Raw genomic sequence first — 27,566 nt, 5'->3', positions numbered from 1 at the left:
CGAATTTTTAACTCATAGAAAATTATTTGAACATGACCACTATGCCACCTTTACAATAAAGGCAAACAACAGTAAAGGGTTGAACGCTCAATTCACGATCGGTGAACTTAACCGAGCAATAAAGACATCTAAAAACTCGGCCCCTGGTGACGATCGAATTCCTTATAAAATCTATAAAAATCTTTCGCCCAATTTTTTGGTAAAGCTGCTGGAATATTTCAATAAGGTATAGAATGAAGGTACCCTCCCTTCAGCCTGGAAACATGCCATAGTTTGTCCAATCCCTAAGCCAGAAAAGGATCCAAGTTCTGTTACATCGTATCGACCAATTGCTCTTACTTCTACTATGTGTAAAATTATGGAACGAATGATAGCATACCGTTTGAATTGGTATTGTGAAAAACATAAACTTTTCGACCAGTTTCAGTCTGGTTTCCATTGGAAGAAGTCACCGCTTGATCATTTGGTACAGCTACATGAAGATGTCAACAAATCATTATGTAACAGAGGCAAGGCAGTGTCTGTATTATTGGATATTGAACGAGCATACGATATGGTCTGGAAAGAAGGTTTGTTATATAAACTCATTAGTTATGGTTTTGATGGCCAACTCTTTAACTGGATTGAAGACTTTCTTTCAAACCGATCCTTTAAGATCAGAGTCAATGGAGTTGTCTCTGGGGGAAGAGTCACGGAAAATGGCACTCCCCAGGGTAGTGTTATTAGCCCTATTCTATTCCTTCTAATGATCAATGACCTTAGTTCTTCCTTCATTAATAATGGTACGAATTATAGTATTTTTGCTGATAAACAGTTTTAAATGATTTTCTGATGTTGAGATTGTTTATATAAAATGCCGATGAAGTAAAACTGGTAGACTTGGAACCATCCGTAAAGATACTAGTATAGTCTGAGAAGCTAGCTAGTTTCTCCTTGGCCAAGGACAAAAGCAAATAACTTTGCTCCCGTTTTTTACCAGCATAATGAAGACTGACGTCGACATCAGGGGTTGGAATCTCCCAAGGAGGAAAGTGAAAATATTTGTATTTTGCAACATTTTGAAGGTTCACGGACGAGAAAAAGTCTTCAGTTTTTATCGACATTGGTGAAAGGTTCCGTAATAATCTTGCCAATTCTTTTGAGTGAAATGAACGGGATAAACGTAATACAAAGATCTTGCTATAAATTTGAGTTGGATCTTCCGTCTCTGCAGGTCAAAGGGTAGGACACCACAGTCCACTTACATAGCCGATATATGGGTGTGTTTCAATGCTCTACAACATAATCGCAAACAACGATTCTGAATAACGTCCAGTTGTTTAAGGACTGAGCGACTTGCAGAGTCATAAATGATACTGCCATAATCAACGACGGATCTTATTAAGGTTTTGTACATAAGTAATAAAGTCTTTTTGGACGCTCCCCAACGTGTGCCAGACACATGTTTATGCAAATTGAGTCGCTTAGCACATTTGTGCGAGACATAGGTGATATGACGCGTCCAATTTAACCTGGAATCAAAGATAAATCCAAGAAATTTGTGGTGGGTGACGGAGACTAGTTGATGGTTATTAAGATTTAATTTCACAGAGCTTGAAGTACGAGAAAAATGTAGAACTGCAGACTTTAGGGCTGAAACCGTAAAGCCCCATTTAAAAAACCAATCGGCTAAATTATCCAGATTTGTTTGAAGACAGGTTTGAATGTGATTAATATTACGACCAGTTTTCCAGAGGGCTAGATACCTACTTCTGTATATAAGGCTGAACTGTTTGCTATCTTACAAGCCCTTCTGTGGCTGGAAGATTCCGAGGTTACGAAAGCCCTGATAGTCAGTGATTCCTTAAGTTCATTACTTTCGATTAAGAACGGTTCCTTTACATCTAACCCAATGTTACTGAGTGAAGTATTTATATACCTTATCCGATTATGTCGCCGTATGGTCATCAAATTTCTTTGGGTCCCTAGCCATATAGGAATCAAGGGAAATGAGATAGTTGATCATCTTGCCAAGAATGAGTTAGCATATCCTGGGGTCACAAACGTTTCTATTGAACTTGGTGACCTCTATGGCCAAGTTTATCAATCCATTTTAGATTCCTGGCAGCGTAGATGGAATTCCGTGCAACATTCCAATATCTACAAGAAAATTGTTCCTGTTGTTTCTTCTCACATCAAGTATGAATGTACGAACAGACATCAATAAGTTATTATTACACGCCTCCGGTTTAATTGCACAGGTCTAAATGGACATCTGTACCAAATAAAAGTACACCCAAATGGTGAATGCAGCCATTGTTCAAATTTTGAAGGCCCAGAACACGCTTTCATGGAATGTGCATATTACCAAAGAGATCGAGCAGCCATAAAACAACAGATGGGTAACATAAAAGTCCCTTTTACCTACCTCTCTCTATTAACTACGAATTGTCTCTATCCCGAAATATATAACTTCGTTATAACAAATAACATAAAAATTTAATGTCCTTTTCTTTTTACTAATAAGGCTACTTCTTTTATCCTTGTCTCCAACGGCTGGAGTCGCCCCCAGTCGAGAAGAACTAACTATGTAAACTTTTTCCATATGTATTATTCCAGTAACATGACATTGTAGGATTTTTCGTGTAACACAATTAACTACAACAAAAAGCAAAAAAAAAAAAAGTATAATAATAATAAAAAAAAATTGTGTATATGTAACTACTAACTTCTCCTTCATGCTAAATGGCAGTGATGAAGGTATCTAGTTCAACTAAATCAAATCAGGGAAATTTGGGGGCATATCATCTGCTGATGGCGCCCCCATAACTCGCAAATAAAAAAAAAAGAAAAAATCAAAGAGGGCGATGTAGTAAAGTTAATTCTGTTGCTAACGTAACCAGGAGTATAGTTTCTCAAGTGAAGTTCAGTTGATTGTGTTTTTACGGTATTTGTGCGATAAAGAATAACATGTGAATTAGAAGTGAAAATATTTCTAAAACTGAATAAGGTATTAACTTAAGGGTGCAACGTAACACAAGATAGTGAACTGTTTACTGTTCAGTACATTATATCTTCTCAAACACTCAAAAGCTTTAATTTAATTTTTAATACTATAATTCGTAATTGAAAATGAGATTAGTTTTAAAATATCATGTATTATACTATATCATATGATATATACTAATATTATATCAAAATCTGACTCACTGAATGCGGAATAGTTATAAGTGCCAAAATTATATTGATAGTAACTAATTTAATGGTAATAACTAATATGGTCATGGAACGTTTAGGCACTTGCGTTTGGTAGCACTAGCAGTGTTAATGTTACTAGGTTTTGATAAACCAGGCAAAAATGTTGAGAAATTAGGTACTCAAGTTTTTGCCAAAATTATATTTTTAGTTATACTTAATTCTAATGACGAAAATCTTTTAACTTTTTATGCTGTGGTTTATGGGGTTCGTTAGTCAAAATTGCCTGGATCTTTATTATATAATTAATTTCTGATCATAGCAAGTTACATAGATCAGAATTAAACTATATCTAGTATTTAACTTTTAAGTAGTAATGAGTTGAGCTAATTAAATATAATGTTCAAGTTATATTACTTATCACAATTAGTATGAATTGTTTCATCAGCTTGCTTTGTTTTACAGGGAAGAAATGTCTACGTTTATTGTGAATGTTTGCACTGTGCTTTTACTGTCCTTGAACTGCCAAGAGGCAGGCAGCTTAAAAGTTGAAAAAAAGTCGAATACACACAATGATTACTTTGACCAAAGGAAGAGTTTTGGTTTACAATCTTCAGTGGTCCAATTGTCAGATCACTTAGATGCTCATCACCCAAGGCACTTGAAGAGGCGTGGGTAAGAAATTTGTAGTAATAACCATATGAATATTGAAGGTATTTTCAGGCAAATGTAATCTTCATGTTTGAAACCTAGCCATAAATCTGATTCAGGCAGATTTCGAAGAAAAGTGACTCCTCTCTTAGAATTGCTTTTGAAGTGATTTGGTTGATAATGATATTGTTGTGGGTACTGATGTGGCAATTTGTATTGTTCTAGATTCTTGTTAATGGATAAATAGATTTGAAATTTGACACTAAATTGGGTAAATGTATTATATTCTTGGTATGAGATAGGATAGGCCAAATGACCTGCTTTCATACTGGTCATTCTTAAGTAATTGACTTTTTTGTTTTTAAATTTAGAAAAAACTGTAAAAACTAAGTTAACTAAGTCCCTGTACAACTGAAGTCAAACCAAGGACTTAAGATAAAAAACAATACGTTCATAATGTGCATGTGAGTAAATTTAGCTCAATGTTCTAAAAATGATTTAATATAGCATTTTCTTTAAGATAGGAATAATTATGTTCAACAACAAATCTGTATATTCATGTAAAGTTTAATTATCTGTAGCCATTTATATGGTTTTAAAATACATTTAGGCAGATTGTACAATATCTTGTCTAATTCAACAATCCAGCAAATGTGTGCACAGAAAGCTTAGATTTAATACTCTTAATATGCTAGTGCTTTCTTAACCAAGATTGTTAAATCCTGTTACAATTTTTAATATCTGAATGAAGATTTATAATTCTTCTTCAACCTGGAGAAAATATATACTTAAAGTAACTTTTTAAATTAGGAATCATTCTGTTATTGTGTATGTTCATTTTTCTTGCATACTGATATTTTGAATTTTCTATTGTTAGAGAACTATAGCTGCACACAGTACTTGAAATTAAACCTTATACAAGCTATAGTAACCTTATTGCTCTCAAAATTAGATTTCATATTAATAGAATCGAGACCTCTTGTATCCTTTTTTTTTCCAACCCAACTTTACAGTTTAATAAAAAAACACTCCTAAGTCCTTTTTGTTTCATATCACCAGTGCTCTTCACAAAAGAAGTAAGCCTTTTATAAATCTCTGTATCCCAATTACATAGCACTTCTTAATATTTACAATTTTGAAACTCATTTTCCTCATTCTGCCCTACATAATAAGATTGTCAAGGTCCTTTAGAATTGAAGAAGCATTCTTAATAGAATCTGCTTTTCCCAGCACATTATTACATGCTCCTGACTCAGCTACTAGAACTACAAGTTCTAAGGAAGTGTATGATAACATGTCAACCAAATTATATCTGCTACATCCAGTGCTAATGAAGCCTTTTGCCCAGTACCATGGCCATTCAGACCTACTGAGATATGATAAACAATGTTGTGGTTAAGACACTATTTACATTAACACAGTGCTTCACAATAACTGTTACAATGTGAACTAGGTAAATTGATAGAGTGCAACTTTTCATCAATTTTTATTTATGTCACAACACATCAGAATTAGAGTAAGGAATTTTATACTATTTTATTTATTTATTAATTTTAACACCAACTGTTATTTATTTCTTGAATTAATGGAAGAATAAATAAAATCAGAAGGAGGCAGGGAAAACAAAATCTTAACTGTAACATGAACAAGACATGAAAATGTAGCAAATTGGGCAAAAAAATGTTTATAGGAAGAAGACAAAAAATAAGAAATTTGTAAAGAAAAGTAAGAAACAATAATCTGTATATAGAATTGTAAGGAAAATAAAAACATAGATGAAATAGAATGGTACAAAATTGGGAGGAGATGCTTGTATACAGAATAATACATGTACCACAAAAAAAAGAATAAATATTGAATATATATGTATCAACAAATTTATAGAAAATTAGAACAAGGAGTTAAGAAAATGTTACAATAACTTAAAATAGTTTATGTTTAAAGCTGTATGTGTAATTTAATTATAAAGAACTACAAGATATAGTGTAACCTCACCAGAAAAAACTTTGTGACTGGAATCCCAAGTGTCATTTGTAATAAACTGAAATAGATGAAAATTAGTATCCCTGAGCTAGGCTTTTATCAGGACCTCTGTCTGCCACTACTGCCCTGTTACTGATTCTCACCCAAGCTTCCAGGGTTCAAGTCCCAAGTGGACAACTCTTCATCTTGTTATAGTATAATTGGCAAATACAAAAATATTACTTTTTTAAAGAAACAATTCAAATATTTAACATATGTAACACAGGCATGTTCAAATAATAAATAAATAACACACAATGTTAAAATGTTTTTAATTGTCTATAGGCATGTTCCATCTAAGAAAAAAAGGACTACTGTAAGAGTATCATTACTTCTTCCTTCAGATACAAATGTCTGTTTGTGTTATAATCATTGCATCTATTATCATATCATTATACACTTATTACATTAAGCACACATACCTTCTAATAACTTAAGAGTTTCTTATGTACATTTTGTGCAATAATCTTCAAGCTTAAATTACAGTATATAATGTAACTCGACAGTCACATGATTTGCTTGTGACATAATGTTGTGTTAATTATTGTAAACATGTGACATCAATGTATGCTGAGCTATGGTTTATAAATACTTAACTGCAAAGTTAAGAGAGAGGTTAGGCATTAGTAGTTTTCATTGCTATTACTTCTGCAGGAATTAAAATGTTGATTTTAGTCTATTGGTGCTTGATTGCATTCAGAATGTGAATGTCACTTCCCCCGTATTTATAAGTTGTCTCATGTAAAATTTCTTTATGTGTTGATAAACATTTCCTTGGATTACTCATTATTTGTTATTATTAAGCTAGCTGAAGCTATTGTCAATAGCCAAGTCATACTTGGGTACAGAACAAAATCTAGGTGGTGATGACAATTTTTTGGTTGAACACTATGAAATGACTGAGCTTTTAAATGTTCTCTTTTGTTTTTACAAGAGATGTTAACAATATTCCTTGCCATGAGCATTCCATGGGAAAAATTGGAATTGGTCTGAATTGCATTCCTTTGTAGTAAGTAAAATGATTGAGAGATTAAAAATAGATGAAACAACAGTACTAGACAAGTTCTTCCCAGAGTTCTAAAAGTGGTCAAAGACTGGATATGCAAGCCCCTCTCTTTCATTTTTGAAAGATCAGTAGACAGTAGGTAGGTGATTGAGAATTGCAGCATTTTTAATGTTATTCCATTTTTAAAGGGGGTTAAAAGAATTGCCTTGAAAATTATAGGCCAGTTAATGTTAATTCTATAGAAAGAAAAATTACAGAGTTTGATTAAAGAAGCTTTGCAAAATGTGATGTAAAGAATAGCCAGCATGGATTCGGCAAAGGGAAATACTGTCTTACGAACCTTTTAATTTATTTTTAGGGTAGTTCTTTTATCTACCTGATAGAAAGGCTGTGGTCAGCTAGGAAAAGCATATATTTTTGGGGGGTTTGGAAAAAATAGTTAATTTGATTGTAGTATGGTTATTGGATGAGAGAAAGCAATAGTTGTTATTAATGGAGTCTAGTCAAGCTGGACCCTTGATAGTAGTGGAGTGCCTCAGTGGTTAGTGTTTGGGCCTTTGCTTTTTGTTTATGTGCATGAATGATATTGATAGGGGCAGAATTGTTAAATAAGTAAGATTTACTGATATTAAACTCTTGGGTATTGTCGCTGTATGAAGGGTGTTGAGGTATTAGAGAATGACTTGGAGCAATTGGACAAATATTTAGCAAACGATGTTCAATTTTAATAAGTGTTTTGGGTTATGGTAGTTTTGAGCACATGATTTCTATAAATGAAAGTTCACTCAATAGTGATTGAAGAAAAGGTTTCTTGACATGATAGTCAATATGTTACTCTTGCCACTGAGTTAGTGCTATTTTTCTAGCATTCAAGTTATGTTAAAATTAGAGATAAATGTGATAGGTTTAGGAAATTTCATTTGTTGGTCAGGATGGGAGATTCTGACGATTGCAGAAAATTTTGGTAGTAAACTAAAAAGGAAATTAGGATATCAAAATGGATTTATGAAGAACAGTTGGCATGTAATGTTAGAATTAACACTAACCCAGCCAACTAACTAGCTTATCTGTTCCTCTGAATGAGGTAATTTGTTCCTCCAATCTTTTATTTGGTACTGTATCATACGTTTCCTGAAAATCCAAGTAAACCAAATCCACTCCTATACAGTTACCTGGAAAAGAAATAACATCCTCAAGAAATAGTAATTCTAAATTTCATCAGATGAGTCTACAAACTATAGGTCTTCATGTATTTTATCAGATGCTCTTATGCTTTCTCCACTACCAATGTAAAATTAAATGGGCTAAAATTCCATAGACAACGATTATCTCTTCCTATGAAAATTGGAGTAATATCAACCATTCTACAGTCTTCAGGCACTTGCTCCCACCCTGTTCAATGATCTGCTAAAAATGAAACCAAGTGGCTCAGAAATCTGGTCCTTAGCCTCTTTTAAAACTCTAAGGTAAGTATTATAAGGCCTAGAAGCTTTATCTATTTTCAAAGTCTAAGTGTTGTTTGTAACAAGCTCTGGATTAATGTCCATAATGCACACTTCCAAAACATATTCTCCAAATAAAATCTCAACGCTAAGAATCCAGTCTTCATCCTTCTTGGCAAAAATTGATGAGAAAAAATTATTGAAAAGCTAGCACAGCAATCTCAGTTATCAATAAAATATCTACCTTCATTCTTCAAAGGTCAAATTCCCAATCTCATATTCTGCTTACTTTAATATTTTTAAAATCTTCGGAGGCTACAAAATGTTATTAATGGAATACAGTCTAATTGGACTAATGTTATAAGTGTTGTGCTTCAGAGATCTGTGCTGGTAACATCGCTATTTCTTATTTTTAGTAATTACATTAATAGCCTGACAATTGGTTAAGTTTGCTGATATGTAATTTTATGTCTAGCTTGTTCTGGAAAGAATGCTATTATTTTACAGAGTGACTTAGATCAATTGATTAGTCGGATAAACATGGCAGATAGCACTTAATTATGTCAAATGTAGGGTATGCATGGGGGTTATCATAATATAAGTTTCACATATAATTTAGATAGGAATCCTTAATTATGCAAAAGAGGAGGGAAAGCTTCTTGTACAGTATAGTTACAGTACACTGTTTAGATGACTTAAGTAATTTTTTTATCACAACACCAAGATCTTTTTCTTCAACCACAGTATTTAATGCATTCCTATTTAAATCATAACAATAATTTGAATTGTGAAAACCTACATGCATTGCCTTATATTTTGAATAGTTAAACACCATCTGCCACATATTGGCCCAATGCATCAAATGATCTAAGTCTCCCTGTAAGTCTGCAGTATCTTTGATACAGTTAGCCATCCCAAACCTCTTATTGTCATCTGCAAACTTCAAAATTTTGTTAGTCATTCCAGAGTCAGTATCATTAATATAAATCACAAACATCAGAGGACTCAGCACAGAGCCCTGAGACACACACCACTTGTAACTGTGATCCGTAGATTTAATTACATTTATTACTATTCTCTGCTTTCTACTCTCCAACCAATTTTCTATTCAGTTTATTAACATTTCCCCCACACCCACAGATTTAATTTTTGTAACAAGTCTTTTGTGAGGCACCTTATCAAACAATATTTCCTTCATCAGCTCTTGTAGTAACATCCTCAAAGAATGTCAGATTTGTTAAACTAGATTTTCCCTCAGTGAAACCATGCTCTTTGACATTATATCAAACTGCTGTAAGTGACTGCAATGCATCTTTAATCACACTCTCCAAAACCTTTCCAATTACTGATGTAAGACGAACTGGACTATAATTGCCTGGACAATGTTTATCACCTTCTTTAAATATTGGACAAACATTAGCCAACTTCCAATCTTCTAATACTCTTCCACTGCTCAATGATCTATTAAAAATTTTAGCTAGTGGTTCACAAATAAAATCTTTAAGTTCCTTTAAAACTCTAGGATAAAAGTTGTCTGGTCCAGGGGATTTATCAATTTTCAGGTTTCCCAACTTTTCTCTTACAATTTCAGAACTTAAAATGATATATATTTCATCAATATTTTCCCCATACATTAAGTGCTCTGGTTGAGGCATAATACTTGTATCTTCCTTTGTACAAACATATAATTTAATAAGTTTACCATTTCATAATCTTCTGAGATCAGCTCCCCACTATCATTTTTAAGAGACCCAATCCCCATCCTGACATTTTGCTTACCCATCATATACCTAAATAATTCCTTATTGTTTGATTTAACTCTCTCAGCCAACCCTCTTATATGTACAGTTTTTGCCCTTTTAACTTCCTTTTCAACCAGCTCTCTTGATTTCCTATAGTCCTCCAAGTCCTTATTATTTCCAGTAAGTTTAAATTTCTTGAATTTAGTATGTTTATCCCTTATATGATCTCTTAAACCTTTACTAATCCATACTGGCTTATTCAGGTCTGTTGCCCCTTTTTTTCTGTAGGGAATATGTATGTTCTGTATGCATATAAAGTTTTCCCTAAAAGCTTCCCACATCTGTTCAAGATCTCCTTCCAACTTTTTATTCTGATCTACAGAAGCCAGATCATGTCTCATTCTATCAAAATTGGTTTTCCTAATTTGGAATCAGGGAACTATTCTTCAATTCTACATATAGTAAAATCCCAAACCTAATAGTGCAATGGTCATTTGTACTTAAATGCTCACCAACTCTGTTTATCATATTCACATCGGATGCTAATATTAAATCTAATATAGCTTTCTCTCTTGTAGGTTCCATCACCAGTTGGTGTATAACAGTATCCTAAACAATTTCCAAAAACCTTTCCCCTTCATTGTCAGACTGAAAATTTTCCCAATCAGTATCTCTGAAATTAAAATCTCCTATAATAGCAACATCTTTTTCAGCTACCATTTTGATCTCATTATACAGTTTCTCATTAACTTCCACATTCTGATATGGAGGTCTATAACAAATCCCAATTACAAGACTTTTCCCTTTATATCCACTGACACAAACCCAAAGTGACTCAACCTTAGTGCTATTTTCTCTAATATGCTCTAACTCATCAGGATGCAATTAACTCCTTACATATAAAGCTACTCCTCAGTTTTTACTAATATTTAAAATATATATAAAATATAAAAAACAAGAAAATTCTAGAGCTAAACTACTGGCTTTAACAACATTCAGCTTAAAACCTTGGAGAAATTTAGCAGTGTTAGTGGGGGCTTTAAGTGTTGTAAAGTATTCTGACCAGGTTACAGATTATTTACTAGAGATAGAGTATTGAAAAGAAGAGGCTATATAGCATGTCATTTGTGTTCTTTTCTCCATCATAAGGTTCCATTTGAGATATCATAAGGAACCAATATTATTCCTTATTCTTTTATTTTGAAATTAACAGAAGTATAAAACTCTTCAAATCAAATTGGATATATTTTACTATAAGGCTATGTCAATATATTTTACCTGTATCCTTAACAATAGATTTCTTTAATTATGTTTTTGTTTAAAAGTTGATAAACCATATCTTTCTCCATGTTTTTAATATTTAACTTATGTTATTCTTTCCTTGAAACAGGAGATTTTGAAATGGTTACTTTGCTTTCTAGCTAGCTATATTGAACTAACAAAAAACAGCCTATCTCTTACTAACATCATTTTCAATTGTTTCAGCCAGCTAATTTATCTTACTTAACATAGCTTTCAGTTCCTAGAAGCCAGCTTTTCTGAAACAGGAGCAATAACTGTTATAAGCTCTAGATGGTTACAGACAATGTTGTGGTCACTGAATACTCAAGTGCTCTTGCAAATGAAAATTCCTTGACCATGTCCTGCTCAGTACTATGAACAAGGTTTAAAATTGTGTATTCTCTAGTAGGATCTTTCACACATTGATTGAGAAAATAAATCCACATAATCTTAAGAAAATATTCAGCATCACATGAGTAGAATAACTCTTCTTGTTAATTTGCTAAAAATTAAAGTCTCCTATAAAATATGCTTATATTGACAGTATAGTTAATCCATATTGTCTCCCATAAAATAAGTATGCTGAAATTAAAAGCATAGTTAATTCATTTTTACTGATTCTTTACACTGATAATGGCCTAATCAGGAAAATTGTAAATAAGCAACTTTTTCCTCCCTTTCTTTTCAGAACCTTGACCCAAACATGCACCACATCGTTTTACATGTTTCAGACATCAAATGATAGAAGAAAAAAAAATTAGTAATCAAAGAATTAAATATAAAAGGAGGAGAATTATTTTGGAAGGTCATAAAAAATTAGATAAAATGAATTTTGTAATTTCAGCTTCAAAAATATATTCTGGATAATATATTGTGTTATTAACATTGCTATATTTGACTGCAAAATTTTTCAACTAAAATTTTAAAACATAATCATTCTATGCCATGCATTGCATACCCAACATCTAAGTGTATGGCACTTCTCTCATAAACTTTAATCCTACTTACAAACAAAATAACCCCTTCCTCTCTCACTCTTACTGTCCCTAGATGTGTAGAAGATCTTAAACTTTTTCAAAATAGCATCTCCATAATCTTCATTTAGCTTTAATGAACTAAAGCTTCTATTTCTCACTATGTATTTTGTACAAATTTATTAATAAAGAAGACAATAAGCCTATTATTTTCTTCTTCTATATTATAATTAATAGTTTAGCTATTAGCTTCATGTCTTTGAAAATCAAGTCATAATGCAAAATAAAAGAGCATCCTTTGTCTCCATCTAAACTGTTTAAACAGCCCTAATACAGTCAAGCAATACTCTCCCAAGTATTATTTCTCAGCCTGCTAAGGTTCTCTCTCTTCTCCTCCTCTTAAATATTGACCTGTTCATTAGTTCGTTCAGAGAGATTCCCTCAACGATGGTTCATTTAATTGCTATATGCTGCTCAGAATATTTTGCACAAATCTCTTCTATGGAAGCACTCACAAAATAACTACTCTATAATTTTTATTGTGTAAGCTCCAATGCAACTTTTTGCACCTGAATAATGTATTATATTACCTGAGATTTGTACTACACCAATTATCTTCTCTAGCTTAGTTTCTGACATCAATTGGTTTTATCCACAACCTACAATTTTTAGCTCACATCATTGTTTTAGGCTAGTGCTCCACAGGTCACCAGAGCTCAAACTTGGAGCATACAGCCTCCCATTCTTTCTAATAAAGCATATTTTATTTGTGTATTCACCAGTAAATATTAAGGAGAAATTAATTAGTTTGTCAGAAATGTAAATTATTCATCTTTACATTATTATGCTACAAAGACTATTGGTTGTTACTTGGGACTTGTTGCCATTAGCTGAAGTATGAAGTAAGTATTGAGTTTTTTTATTTAATGTTCTTTTTTTTTTTGGAGTTGATACATATATATATGCATGTTTGCTATAAACTAAACCAATGTGTATGTATGTAAAATTATGCCTGCTTTTACTAATTTGAAAGGGGCCCTCATCTTTGTCACAAAGGTCATTTAACCACCTGTTGTCCTGGCTGGAAAGCTCTGTATGAAGAAGGACCATGTATCAAAGGTAAACTATTTCACTTTAATTTTGTACTTTCTAAGATATTTTAAATCCAAACTTGTGTAACTTTTGAACATTGCATTAAGATAGATTAAGAATATTGTTACGTCTCCGTTTGTTAATTAACTTTCTGTAACTTCGTTCCGACGAAACTTTAACGACACAAGTCCTTACTTAATAAAACTGGTTTATTCTTTCCGAATAGAACTTTACGATACACTTAATTTCAATATTCGCGCTAAAACAAACACTATAACGAACGAACGTTAACTTCAACAATATCCTGTGACTGCAGTTCAATTACTCACTACCTACACACACATTACATTACATTCCCGCATCACGTTGTCACCCTCTTATATATACCAGACTACCCTATCTAGTAAATACTAGAGCATTCATGAAGGAACAAGATAGTTCTAGAAACTAGAGGACGCCACACCAGTCACGTGACCTCGATGACGCAACAATATCAAGGCAACTTGGTTTATACAATGAGACACCTAGGGCATACAACCTGACACATGGCTGATATTGAAGGTTATTTTTAGCCACAACTAATTTGAATTATAGAGTAGAGGTACACATACATAATAAAAGGAGTTGATAACTTTACTTGGTTCTCAGGAACACTAATTTACTTTACATAGAACTTAAAAGATGGAAAGACTAGATTTACAACATTGGTGTGCTGAGTGACAGAAACAAAACACACCGATGAGAGTTTATTATATTACAAGAGCTAAATTTATAATAAAATTACAGGTATCAATAGCAACTACATTTAGCCTGTCTTAGTAGTGCTCAACTATTTGTAAGACAAGCATTACCACAGATCATAAACTACTGCTTTACATATATATACACATTTATAAAACCTGGTTTAATATACACAAATGTCACATGTTTAATATATTATACCTACCCTTATGTAGAAAACAATACAATTTTACCAGTTTGTGATACAAGGTTATCATAAAGGTACTTCATTGTCTCATGTATATTGAGCAACTTAGTTCTATAGTTCCAAAACATACTTACCTTTGCTGACACTATAGCTATTTCTTGATCTCCAGGGTTTCCACTCTTTGTCTGTCTAAGCATTGAAAATGCTTGCTCCAGTATTTTAATATATCACTCAATTGCCTTTGGCAAATTCTCCACCGACTTCAATGCGCCATCTATCTAGGTACTGTATACAAGCACCTTATTCAGGTAATGTAACCACCTTTTCTCGACAAAGTGTTCAGTATGGGTTTCTATAAACAGGAGTGTTGTGATTATTCACAATTTACATTGGAACTTTGGACATAGTTGGCCTTACTGTGTTATATCTTCATTTATATTTATAAATTAATTTAACAAAAAAAATGTACTGACAGGTATGAATTCCTGAGTTAATGGTTCTACTACGGAGGCCAACCAAACCTCTTCTCTTCCATCTCTGCTATCTGATGTTTGTCACCGGCCAGGAGAGGGGTCACTCTTAGTTGAGGCTGTCCATGATATGATCTGTTTTGAGATGGAAACATATATGCAGACTGAGGGTGTCTCTCCAAGGGGTTCTGAGGCAGCTCTTGCAAATGACTCGGGCCCATCTGGGGAGAATTTAGACTCACTTTTCCTGGCTCCAACGTTTACTAGGTTGGCCTCGTCAGAGGATCCTCTTGATGAAACATCTTCAGCCCCTTTAATTCAGTAGGCTACTCTGGTTTGTGAGGTTTTGGGGGTTTCTCCTATTGCATTTAACTTCTTCCTTGTTGGCAGAAAGGTCAGCATGTGACTACTTGGTTTTTCCTCCTCCTCCTAATATTGCTATTCATGCTGGGAGATTTGATGGGGTAGCTAAGCCTTGTCCCCCACATTTATCAGAACAGCATGCTTTGGCTTATCACCACCAGAAAGAAGTATATTTAGATTCTCAATGGATGGACTCCCTCTTGGACCTGTGGGGGTCTAGAGTTTTAGAGATGTTAGAATCATAAATTGACTCAGATCATTTACATTCCTCTTTATTGTTGTTGGCTTCTTGCCTTTATGGTGTTAATTTGGGAGTGTTGGCTCGTAGTGTTTCCCAACCTCCTCCTTAAGTTCCTAGGTCTATTGGTTCCCATAATAGAAGATTCTTGAGAATCATCAACTTGGATGGACCATAGACAACGGTGTTGGTGACTATTCCATGGATGGGGAGCAGTGGGAGGACTAGTACATGACTTTCTGTACATCTGGAGTTCTTTCACCAGGGATCCATGGGTACTTCATGCTCTGGTTTCAGGTTTGGTCATTCAATTTACATCTCCTCCATCATTATCTGCACAACCTGTTGCCTTTTCACCTCCAACAGGTCCATGGTGAGTGGAGCTTCATTTCCAAGCCACAAAATAATTATTAGTTAAAAGGACAGTAGAGAGAGGGTCAATCTCATTTTTCCAATATTTTATCCCTGTTTATTCATTGTACCTAAGAAGACAGCAGATTGGTGTCCAATCATTGATCTGTCTCGACTCAACCAATTTTAAGAACCCCCTTGCTTTACTATGGAATCTTTTATCAACCTACAATGGCACTTTGTGCCAGGGCTCTGGTTGACCAAGTACAATGTTACTAACGCTTATCTCTATATTCCCATAGCAGATCATCTTCCCAGAGGTTTCTCAGATTTGTGCACAAGGGTCAGGTACTGCAGTTCAGGGCTCTACCTTTTGGTCTTGCATCAGCACCTATGTCTTCTGCAGAGCTGTTCGAGCTTTTTCTTGTCATCTGCATCCCTTGGGCTTGTGCACACATCATTATATGGACAACTGACTCCTTGTGGCACCATTCCGTCAATTAGCAGAACAACACTCTCAGCTTCTTCTTTCAGGAGCCACAAAAGTGGGCCTCCTTATCAGACTGGACAAATCTATTCTGTCACCGACACAATATCTCATCCAGCTGGATTCTTCTGACAGAATAGATGCTACTCATTTGTGAGGTGAAAGGTAGAGGACCCTCTTCCTACCATGAACCTGATGTACAATACCAGATGCTGATAGATGTTGGTTGAGGTCGAACTTCTATTTATGGTCTGTCTCACCGTAGCCACTCTACACCAGGGGGGGTTCCATTATTACTGTATTTTATTTGGACTTCCTCCAAGTTTTGCCTAATACATTTTGGCGACACATTACTAAAGGGTGATAACTGGTATGGTCTCCCACTGGTGTGTTGTTTATAATTTGTTATCACACCTCATGGTCTTCCTTTGGGCACTTCATAAAGGGGCATCATCTTCTCAATGCCCCTCCACCAGTTAAATGTAGGATTCTAGCTTTTTGTGAAAAGAGGTAAGATATCGTATCAGAAGTTACCATTTTCCTAAACTGAAAATGTATTTCTGATATATGCTTACCTCCCATTTCCTACCCATCCTACCCACTTCTAGTGTGATTTGTTTTGGTTAGTTAAGACCAATTTCAAAGTGCATAACTAGAGAGGGCACTAGTTATGATAGGGGTAGTGTCACACTCATATTGGTGGAGGGTTGCTGCCTGATCACTTGCATGTTAGTATGCAGTAATAAGTAGGAGTAGCAAGGCTAGTGGAAAGTGAAAATTTGTGCTGATAGAGATAGCTATTGGAAGTACATTTTCAATAGAGGGAAATGGTAACTTTTCTCTACCCTAACACCAACTATAGCAAAATCATCTGCAGCAAAAGTTAAACCATGTCTAGCTAATAAACTAGCTTAACAAAGCAATAATAAAAAAACTAACAAGAGCATAGCTCAAATTACAATAAACATGTTTCTGTTTAATTTTTTTTTCATTTAAGTTCTTCAGCTCTTAGTTTTTACACTTTTCTTACTTTTGTTAAAAATGTATGTCAATAAATAAAATAATATACATAAAAATAAAGAAATTTCCCACTTACAGTTTCCTATAGGCCAATTTGGACTCAAAAACATTATCTTCACTAAGACTACTTTTACTACACTGTATTTGTTGTCCAAAAAATAATTCATGTAGATTTCAAGTATGCATTTTAAACACAAACAGTAATTCAAAAACTAAAACAGAATATCCCAAAACTACTAAAATTTTTCTGGTCTTCAAACTAACATATAAATAGATTATACAAATTTCATTTTGTACTCAAGCACTGACCTAGCAATCAACCCATGTTGCTATTTAATTAAACTGTTAGCACATTTAAGCAGATTACAAAGCTGGTTTCTGACAAGAACCACAAGAAATCTTATATTAATTGAGTAAAAATATTTCTTTAGCTTTTATAATTAAGAATTTAGAATTTTAGTCTCATTAAAACAAAATATATATATATATATATATACAAAATTATCAAGTAATTGTATATAATTATATTTTTTTATGTTACACTCTCTGTAATAATGTGTAATAGATTCTGGAAAATACATATATATTTTATACACTTGTGTAGCACTCAGCTATCTGAAATTTTCAAATCATTTATGTATGAGGCCCCACTTATATTCTTATATTATAGCATATGTGAAGTTTCTTACCAAAGATTTGAACTTGTAAAAGAATATTTTGAAAGTTATGCCATTTAATTCACTATACTTGAACTATTTACATATTATTTTGAATCCATTTAGTAATGTATGGTTTTTTTTTGCATATTTTTTTTGAAATGATTCCCACTGTATATTTCAGCCCAATGCAGAAACAATTGTGGAGGAGAAGGATTTTGTGTGGGACCAAATTGGTGTCATTGTTTCACTGGGAGAGAAAGTGTTTCTTGTTATTCTAATACAGGTAGAATTATCCCAGACTGTAAGTAGATTGGGCAATTTTTTTTCCAGTCATAAGTTTATTCTTTAAGTTCATTTATTTTCATTAAATTCACCTTGAAAAAATCTAACCAAGCATTTGTTTATGATTTTTCATAATTGATTATAACTGATTACAATATTATTTTTCATGGTTATGTTAATTTTATATTTGTTTATATCCTTAAGTTGTTTTTATATTTCTTATTATATCCTTATTTCTTGATCTTGTTTCAAGAAAATTGATTGTTTATGTAGTAAGTCAAACATAATTAACAAGATATTCCCATTGGTTAACAACCACTAAATGTGGGCAAGATGAGCTTTTGTTAGATAATTAAAGGCCTTAAACAATTCCAAAAATTCATTCTTTCTTATATGAAACTAGGATGAGTTTATTGCTTGAAAATCATACTGTACAAAATAAAAGCCAATAATTTCAACATGTTTCTCATGTTTTGTTGCTATAATTTTGTTCTGGACAACAAAATATATCGAAATAGAAAAATTTTTAACTAAACACAACTAGTTTACAATGTTTTTATTTCAACATATTGAAAAAAAAAGTTGCTAAACAATTCTAATCAAAGAACAAGCAATTCTGTTAAACCAATTATTGTTCTTAATATTTCAACCAATTTCCAACACTATATGTAATTGCAATTAATGTAATTTTCACGTAAAATAAGGCTGATTATAAAATGTTATAATCTTATATGAGTGGTAATCTCAGATTAACTGATTTTTACAAAGAGTGCTAGTTAGATTTACTTTATAATGGGAAGATCAATCAGGATAATTTCAGAGTAAGTCTGACTTTAGCTTAACTGAGTTTTGAGCTAACAAAATACACAGACTGGAAACATTGAGTAATGTGAAGAACAATATTTATATTGAAGACAAACAAAAACAGTGTGCACACTTATATCGGATACAAGATGGTCACTTTCTAAAAGATACATGAATCAGCAGATTTCCTTCCCTTAAAACTGTTTTTGTCAATGGACTACTCATATTAGGAGCTTTGGAGAACTATGTGAAATCAATGCTCCATACTTACCCATTTTACTACTTCCTCAGTGGAATAAACCGACATTGTAACCACAAAGTGTGCATCAGAAGTTCCTCACTATAACTTGTAATATATTTTGTGTATCTTAATGAAATCTGGCAAGCTTTCAATAAACATTACAACTCTTTTGTAAGTATTTTTAGTAAAACTTACTCCATGAATATAAGTCTAAGTGTGGACTGCTCCGAGTGCAGAGTGAATTTTGTGTTAAGATTCAAAATACCATTCTTTCACCTGAAAATTGTCAAATTTCATTAGTATAGCCTCTAAAACCTCCTAAATAAAGACCACATTTTTTTCAGTAACACTTTATATTTTATCTCTTATTTTCTTAACCCTGACTTAATATGCATTTGGTCAATTTTATTGACCTAATAACTGCCATAAAAAAATACTAAATATACCTATTTTTCATTCTAGAATGACTGCAAATTGTAACAAGGAACTACAATTCTTTATCCTAAATAGCTTAAAGCTCATAACAGTATACATCTATTTATACTTAAATTTTATTGTTCTATTGCTCATTGACATATGTGTAACAAATAATTCTGCCACACAAGTTGAAATCACTTGGTGAATGTGTAGCTCAAGTTACCATATTGAATTACGTAATGTTTGTGGCTGAGAAGTCTTGTCATATCAGCACTCTGGAGCTTCTAGCTGTACATCTGTCTTAGATCATTTCCTCCATCTGGCCAAACATATTCTGGTAATGATTCATTCCAACAATTCCACAGTGGTTGCTTTTCTCAATCACCAAGGTGGCACCCATTATAAATTCGTATGTTTTCATACGTTGGATCTTCTTATCTGAGCCCACATGCCAGATATCCATATCATTCCATGTTTTGTTGTGTTACAGGTCCTTTATATCTTGTTGTGGATCATCTTTCCTGTTCGGACAAAGTCTATCTGATGGAGTGATCTCTCGATCCTCTTGTTTTCCGGTGGCTTTGCATTCAGTCGGGTACTCCTCACATCAATGCCTTTGCCACACCCCTCAACTATAAACTACCTCTGTTTTAGTATCTGGTCCCTCATTCTCTTGCTATGACAGTTGATGCTTTCAGTCAGGATTGGACAAACAAATACCTATATGTTTATTCACCCATTCGACTTCTTCACCAGGTGATTTCAATCATCTGTACCACTCCTTGTTAAGTCTTTCTGATTACTTCTTACTGGCCAGCTCAGCCATGGTTTCCTCAACATATCTGGCTACAAATTACCCCTCTTGCTTCTTCCTCTGTTTCCCTCTCTTATTTGGCAACCTTGGTCATTGGTGCTTCATCCTGTTCTTCCTGTCCTCCATCCTCACACTTGATTTTTATCCAATCCTTGGCAGTGAAATCAGGCTTGTCCTAACAGGTAGCTTCATCTCTGGCCTGTTCCATTTGCCTTTGGAAGTTTATTGGTCTAAATGGAATGTTTTCCAATGTTGGTCTCTGGGCCAGGGGTTTTCAGCTGATTGACCCACTGTTCCTCATATTGCTGAATTTCTTACCTGGCATTTCAATCACGGATCCTCTGGCTCCTTGATTTCCAGTTATCGGGCAGCTTTGTCCCACACCTTTCATTTTTCCTGATACCCTAGGGTATTTACTTCTCCTACACTCTTCCTGTTGATACATACCTTTTGAATTCGTTTTCCTCTGCAATTGGCTGCCCTTCCTGACTGGGATATTAATGTGATCCTACATTGCCTCAATTTGCTTCCATTTAAACCATTTTCCATGTGTTCCTTGTTTCACCTTTCCCTTAAGAATTATTTCCTTCTCCTCTTAGCCTGTGGATGTCGGCAGTCTGATGTATTTGCCATCGAGGTTTGACATACTCTTTTATCATCCTACATATCTTTTCCTTTATCTGGATCGTTCTATCCTCCCCAAAACCTGGGTGGCTAGGGAGGGTAACTCCTCCTTTTCACCAATTTCCCTTCCATTTATTCTCAGCCTGATTTGGATAGACTTATATGTATTTGATGTTATATTGTCCTCTGTGGTGTTCATTCCCAACTCTTTATCCCTTGCAAACCATCCTCTGTTTGTGATCTTTCTTCTTGCACCCTCACCATTTGGGTTTGGCTTTTGATTTGATTGGCTTATTCCTCTCTTTTGTCATTCTCCTATACTTTGTTCCAGGTGTCTTCTCATCAAATTAAACACCATACCTTTTCTCTGGCATCTCATCTTCGCCATCTGGAGGAACTTCTTTAATTGGCCATGTGGACTACTAATACGTTTGTCTCTCACTATTTGCATAGGATTGCAGTTTCTTCCTGTTTGGGCTATCATCTTCCACCTGTAGCCATTTTTCAGACTTCCATGCGACTTTGACTGGGTAAGTTTTTGTTTTTTAAAGGGCTTTTCCCTTTTCATGGTAATTACTCATTGTTTGGATTCTGCTCTGTGGCAAGTGGTGCCTGACTATGTATTCTTTAACCTTTAAAATCCACACTGTTCAGCCATATCATGCATACTGTTGAGATGGGGTGTTCCACAAGATCGCTTGGAGGTTATCTTCATGATGGAATTGCTTCATAAATATGCCCATCCCGGACTGTACCACCCATGGATAACATTAATCATGGTTCTTCTGTATGAGTGCTTTTTATATAGTTATATAGACATACAAGTTGCAATAATGTACAAGTGAAAGTAGCTTATAGAAACATTAAGTAAGAAAAACAGAAAAAAGCATTAGGGGATAGCTGCCCATCCCTACCATGCTTTGTAATGAATAAATCAGTATAGTTTGCTTTTAAAAATAAGGTTTTGTGGTTACCCATTGCACTGTCTCAGGGGTTAACTTTCCTCCAGACTCTCCACCTCATTTTATCCCTCTTTTCTTCTACTGGAGTTTGGTAATCATTACCACTTTCCAGTTCCAAGTCGTTGGGGTGGTGGACCATGGAGGCATCCTCCTGAATGGTTTAATGAAATAAAAAATCAATACAGAAATACCATTCATTGCAGAGTAGGGTGGTGGTGTTCTGCTGGTGTAGATGGCGCGATATCCTCCACTGTAAAGCATACAAAAACCAAAGGAGTGAGATGTAAAATTGCAGTTCACCTCTTAGATTGGGATCCCTCATAGTAACTCCATGTAGATGTCAGTTCCAAGCAGCATGGGTTTTAGATGTGGTCAACTTGCCGAGTGCAGTCTGTCATGCCCTAGCCACTCTATACCTTGGGGAACTTCCATTGTTTTTTTCCACACCACTTGGATGTGCTCCTCTGTTTTTCCATCCATATAACTTTTCTGGTTTGTCACATTGATCACTATTTCCACAATCAAATCTTGTAGTGCTGGTGGGCAATTTCAGCTCATCTGAAACTGCTTCTGCTACATCCAAAAACTTGCTGCAGTATTCTATAGTGCGGCAAACATCTACTTCTTCTGTCAATGTATTTAAGGTCTATTGCATATGACATCTCATTGTTTGGCTTCTGCAGCATATCTGACACAAACTTTGCTTTGTTTAGGATATGTCTGACTGCAAAAAGGTATTGAACAAACTGATGATTAGTCTGTAATTTTAAACCATTTGCTTCTGTTTCAAGGTCATAATTTTTGTCATTTTTGATTATATCTTTTGAGTAACTCTAATATGATTGGAAGTCGTTTACAGACTACACTATATTGCTTCACCTGGCACAACCATTGAGCGTCAGAAACTTTCCCTATCTTCATTTTCTTAACACCATGCTCCTCTTACTTGTTTTTCTCACATTGCATGAATTGTACTGGTACTCAAGAATGAGTTCATTTTCATAAAAAGAGATATCTTTTGTGAAACACAGTTGACTGACTTTACTATATCAACAATTATGAGATTTAGTGTATGACAAAAGCAGTGGACATAATATGCCATTTCATCACAATTCTTTTCACTATTTTTTATTTTTTTTTTGTCACTCCATTCAAATGCCCAGACACCACAGAAGCAACATTATATCCTTGTTCAACACAATTCTTCATATCAGCAGATACTTTTCTCAGACTTGCAAGGATGGGATCTTTTAGCCCCTTAGTATCCAGTGAATGGGCTTCAGAAATGCCAATAAACTCCTCATGAATGGCATTTTGGTAGCAGTAATGAACTGCACAAACAACCTTCTCCTTCTTGCTTGTATCATTAAATTCATCAGCCAGTATGGTGAAAAACTGTGCAACATGCATCTCTTCTTTCGTTTCTTGCAATATCATACTCTTCATGACAAAATCATGCTTTGCAATAACTGATGATATGGCAAAAAAATTACCACAAGATGTTCCAAAATCAAGATTTTGCATATTAATGTCTCCAACTCTGAATGATCTTTTGTTGTGCAGTAAGAAGCAACACTTCTCATACAGTATGCAAATAGTGTTTATTGTTACTGACAAGTTTCTTGTGACCCAAATCGTGGAGTTCAGCAATGGACTGAAATTCACCAGACTTTATATTAATGTTGTGGGAGTAGGGATCAACACATTCTGTATGTAATGAGCTTTGTTGATGCTGCAACAATTTGTTGTCATTTGAATTTGTCCCATAACATTTCTTCCAGTTATGCAAACCAATGCTAATAAAAGTAGGTTCTCTTGTTTGAGTTATTTCGCTTGAAAAATAGCAGCAATGAAAACAGTAAATGACATCTGATTGTGAGTATTCCAATCACTAATATCTCTCAAAAAGTAATGGATTGAAAGCCCTGCACTGCTTACTGATCATATGCACAGGGAATTGGATGTTACATGGCTGTACTAGAAGAGCATCATTAGTGAATGATATATCACCTGGGCTAACTGCTTCTTTTAATGTAGATGACTTTTCTATAAATCCACTTTCATTTTGATGACCCAGGTGCTTTCTTGAAAGAAAAAAAAATTGAAGCTTAACAGCATGGGGAAACTCAAAGTTTTATTAATTTTCAAAATTGCTTCATACTTCTAATTAACAAAAGTTTGAGTTTTTCTTGTTTGTTTTATTTTCTTTGAGCATAGTATCAAAAAAACTTAACAAACAGGGCAAACTCAACTTTTTGTTAATTAGCAGATACTGCAATTTCTGCTTCTTTGAACTTATTCTATAGTTCCCCATAAAGCAAAACATTTTTCTCTTATATTAGATACATAATGAAAAAAATTCAGAGAGTATTGTGGATTTTAAATTTTTATAAATTGTTAGGGCAATGGTATCTGAGTATTATTTCCTTAAGTCACCAGAAGAAATAGTCATGACAAATATATAACATTTTAGGTTATTGTGAAACGTAAACAATAAAAAATAAAATACTTAACACTTTTTCTCAGTTATTACTAAAGGCCTCCAAAATACTATAAAGCCATACTGTTTTTACAAAATGAAAGATAAATGAATACATTACATTCTTACAATATCTTTTAGACCAACAGGATCAATATTATCTTCATAATCATTCTCATTAGTCTCGGTATGTTTTTACATCATCATTAAGGATGTTTTCATTGTGTTTATCTTCATCTTCAAATGTTGCCTCTGGTGGATGTGGGTTACCAGGTTCTGTAAGTAAATGATTGTCACAACAGAGTTATGGGCCTATCAAGGTGATCTTAAAGACTTAAAATTAGACTTTTGTATTGTTTTTCATGGGTAGAAATAGTTGCAGAATATAGTATATATAATTAACCTTACCTGCATTATTATCTTCCATTTTTCTTATATTGTCACCTATATTTCTTGTCTCATCCTCCTCTTCATGTTTTCTTTATCATGACATTGGTGAATTTGCAGCACCAGTAAGAAACAGACAGTTCCAGACAGTTCATTCAGAATGATTGCTACTGGGGCAGTGCATCTAACAGCATTTAGATCAGTGTGCTTTGATTTAGTGTTTTTTGAAGCATAATCATTTTGTAATATTTCTCCACAGAGTGTACAACGTACATTGAAACGTGTTGTTTTTGCCATGACTTGAAATAGAAAGTAGAAACTTATTCAAATCTACCAAAAATCACACAAATATACTTTAAGATAAATAATTTAAGATTATTCAGTTATGTAACATGTCTATGTCACATTACTCAGAAAGGAAATCTCCTTCAATTAATAATGTGAGTCATCTTAAAGTCTGAAACATTCTGTTGGCATCTTAGGGATTTAGCCTAGGCTACAAAGTCCAAACTTCAGTGAAGTTGCTAATTTGTTATGTCTGTTTTGCCATTTAGAAAATACAGATATCTAAAATTCTTTGTTTAAATTCATTAAATAATCAGCTGTTAAAAAAATTTATTATATATATTCTCATTAATTATATTGAAATATTTAGGTATTTAATTATGCCTGATATTTCATGACAGCGATTTAACTACTATAATTTTTTCTGAATGACAGGTTGTGTGATGGACAAGTCCATGGAGGTGAGGCACTGCTGGTTGACCAGCATGTACCCACCTTGTCTGTGCCACTTGATACACCCTATGGAAATAATGTACAAAATAAAATATCATTTGATCCAACAGAAACAAGATTGTTTATACAACATCAAATGACTGAAACAGGTTTAAAGTAAGGGCTTAGGCTGTTCAATTTGGAGTGAGCCTTTAGTAATGATTTATCTTGGCTGTACAGGGACCTCTTCCATTATCTTTAGTAATGTCTTTACATAAGTCTATATGGTCAAACAAAAAGCCTGCCATCTTTTTGGATTCTTTGGAGTACTTAGCTTTAAGGCTAATTCACTGGTCAAAACAAGATAGTCAGTTTTTAAGAATCACAGCTATTTATAAGAAAAATCAGAATTGAGAACATTAAGCATAAGCATAAAATTTAAGGTCAACGAGGTACTTCTTGGTCCATCTTGGCCAGTTCATCCACTAAACTAAAATAAAACAATCATTCAAATATTTATCAAACTTTCCCTTAAACCTCTTTAAGTTTACTACATCAACCACATTGAAGGTAACCCATTCCAAAGGAATGTGAGAAAAGTAAAACAGTCTTAGCTGAAGATGACACTTACCCTGCCAAAATTTATTTCCCTAGTCCTACCATTCTCACCATTAAGAATGAAAAAAAGATGATACATCAACAGTATCAATTCTCTTATCATTCTTAAACACCTCAACAAATCCCCTCTAACTCTTCTTTTATCCAGAAAAAACAATCTCAGAGATCCTAACCTTTCCATCCTAGGTATCATCCTAATAGTCTTCCTTTAAACCCTTTCCAACAATGTCTTTCCTAAGGTAATGAGTCCAAGAATGAACACAGTCTCCAAATGTGGCTTAACCAGTGAACCACACAATGACATTATAACCTCTTTACACTTGTATTCAATATTTCTGTAGATACTGTTGATGTACCCATAGATATTATACTCTGTACATCTATCAATAAACAAGTTTTATTTTTTGCATAACAAGGTATTTCCTTTAAGTATTTCTATAGATACAACATAAAATTATATTTTCCCTCCCAATAGCAACAGCACACTGCTTAGACGGTTTAAGAGGCTGCTCAACTGAAACACCAAAATCCTTTTTTTTCATGTTACTGTTAAGGTTATTCTCATTGAAGTTATATATTTAATTCAAATTATGATATCCCACATATATTACCTTTCATTTATTATAATTAAAAGCCATCTGTTATTTATTTTCCCAACTCATCAAGTAATCCAAATCCTTCTATAAAGCAGTAATATTTTCTTGACACCCAGCAACACCCAAAACCTTAATATCATCAGCACATGTAAGTAACTTACTGACCATTCTTTTAACTGTGTCATTAATGTAAACTAAAAAATAGCAAAGGTCCTAACACTGAGCCCTAAAGTACCTCATTTATGTAATTAATCTAACTTGACCAACCTCCATTTATAACCATTCTCTACTTTCTTTCTTTCTTGCCCAATGAGCTAATTTATCTCCTCCACCTATAGAGATAACCTTTGTAAGAAGCATTTTGTGTGACACCTTATCATACACTTTCTTAAAATCCAGATGCCCTAAATCCACATCCTTTCTCTCATCTACATAAGCAATAACTTCTTCAAAGAATGTCAAAAGATTAATAAGGCAAGATTTTTCCCTGTCAAAACCATGTTGACTATCCAACAAAATGTTAAACTTTGTTAAGTAACTTTCCCAAACATCTTATATTAGACTTTCAAATACTTTTCTAACGACTAATGTAAGACTAGTAAGGCTATAATAAATGGAACAATTTTATCACCTCTCTTGAAAAGAAAAGTAACCTTTCAGTGTAGCACATGTGTTGCCTGGACATCTAATGGCATCAGAGTCCTATTAGACAGGCCTGCAATGGT

The 27,566-nt window shown here is 33.8% G+C and overlaps 1 protein-coding gene across 1 annotated transcript in view; it reads left to right on the top strand.

Moving 5' to 3' along the window:
- Positions 1–2,868: 2,868 nt before the first annotated feature.
- The window catches only part of LOC106460909, a 75,105-nt gene continuing 50,407 nt past the window's right edge, over positions 2,869–27,566 (top strand). Inside the window, exons 1-4 of the mRNA XM_022387715.1 lie at positions 2,869–2,989; positions 3,640–3,849; positions 13,326–13,411; positions 18,082–18,183. Of these exons, the coding sequence (XP_022243423.1) occupies positions 3,647–3,849; positions 13,326–13,411; positions 18,082–18,183 (391 nt within the window). The 5' untranslated portion in view covers positions 2,869–2,989; positions 3,640–3,646. The remainder of the gene's footprint in view (positions 2,990–3,639; positions 3,850–13,325; positions 13,412–18,081; positions 18,184–27,566) is intronic.

The sequence above is a fragment of the Limulus polyphemus genome, unplaced genomic scaffold, assembly GCF_000517525.1.
Source record: "Limulus polyphemus unplaced genomic scaffold, Limulus_polyphemus-2.1.2 Scaffold860, whole genome shotgun sequence".
In the NCBI taxonomy this organism is placed as follows: domain Eukaryota; kingdom Metazoa; phylum Arthropoda; class Merostomata; order Xiphosura; family Limulidae; genus Limulus; species Limulus polyphemus.
The sequence above is the reverse complement of the archived record's forward strand: the minus strand, read 5'-3'. Positions and strand labels throughout refer to the sequence as shown.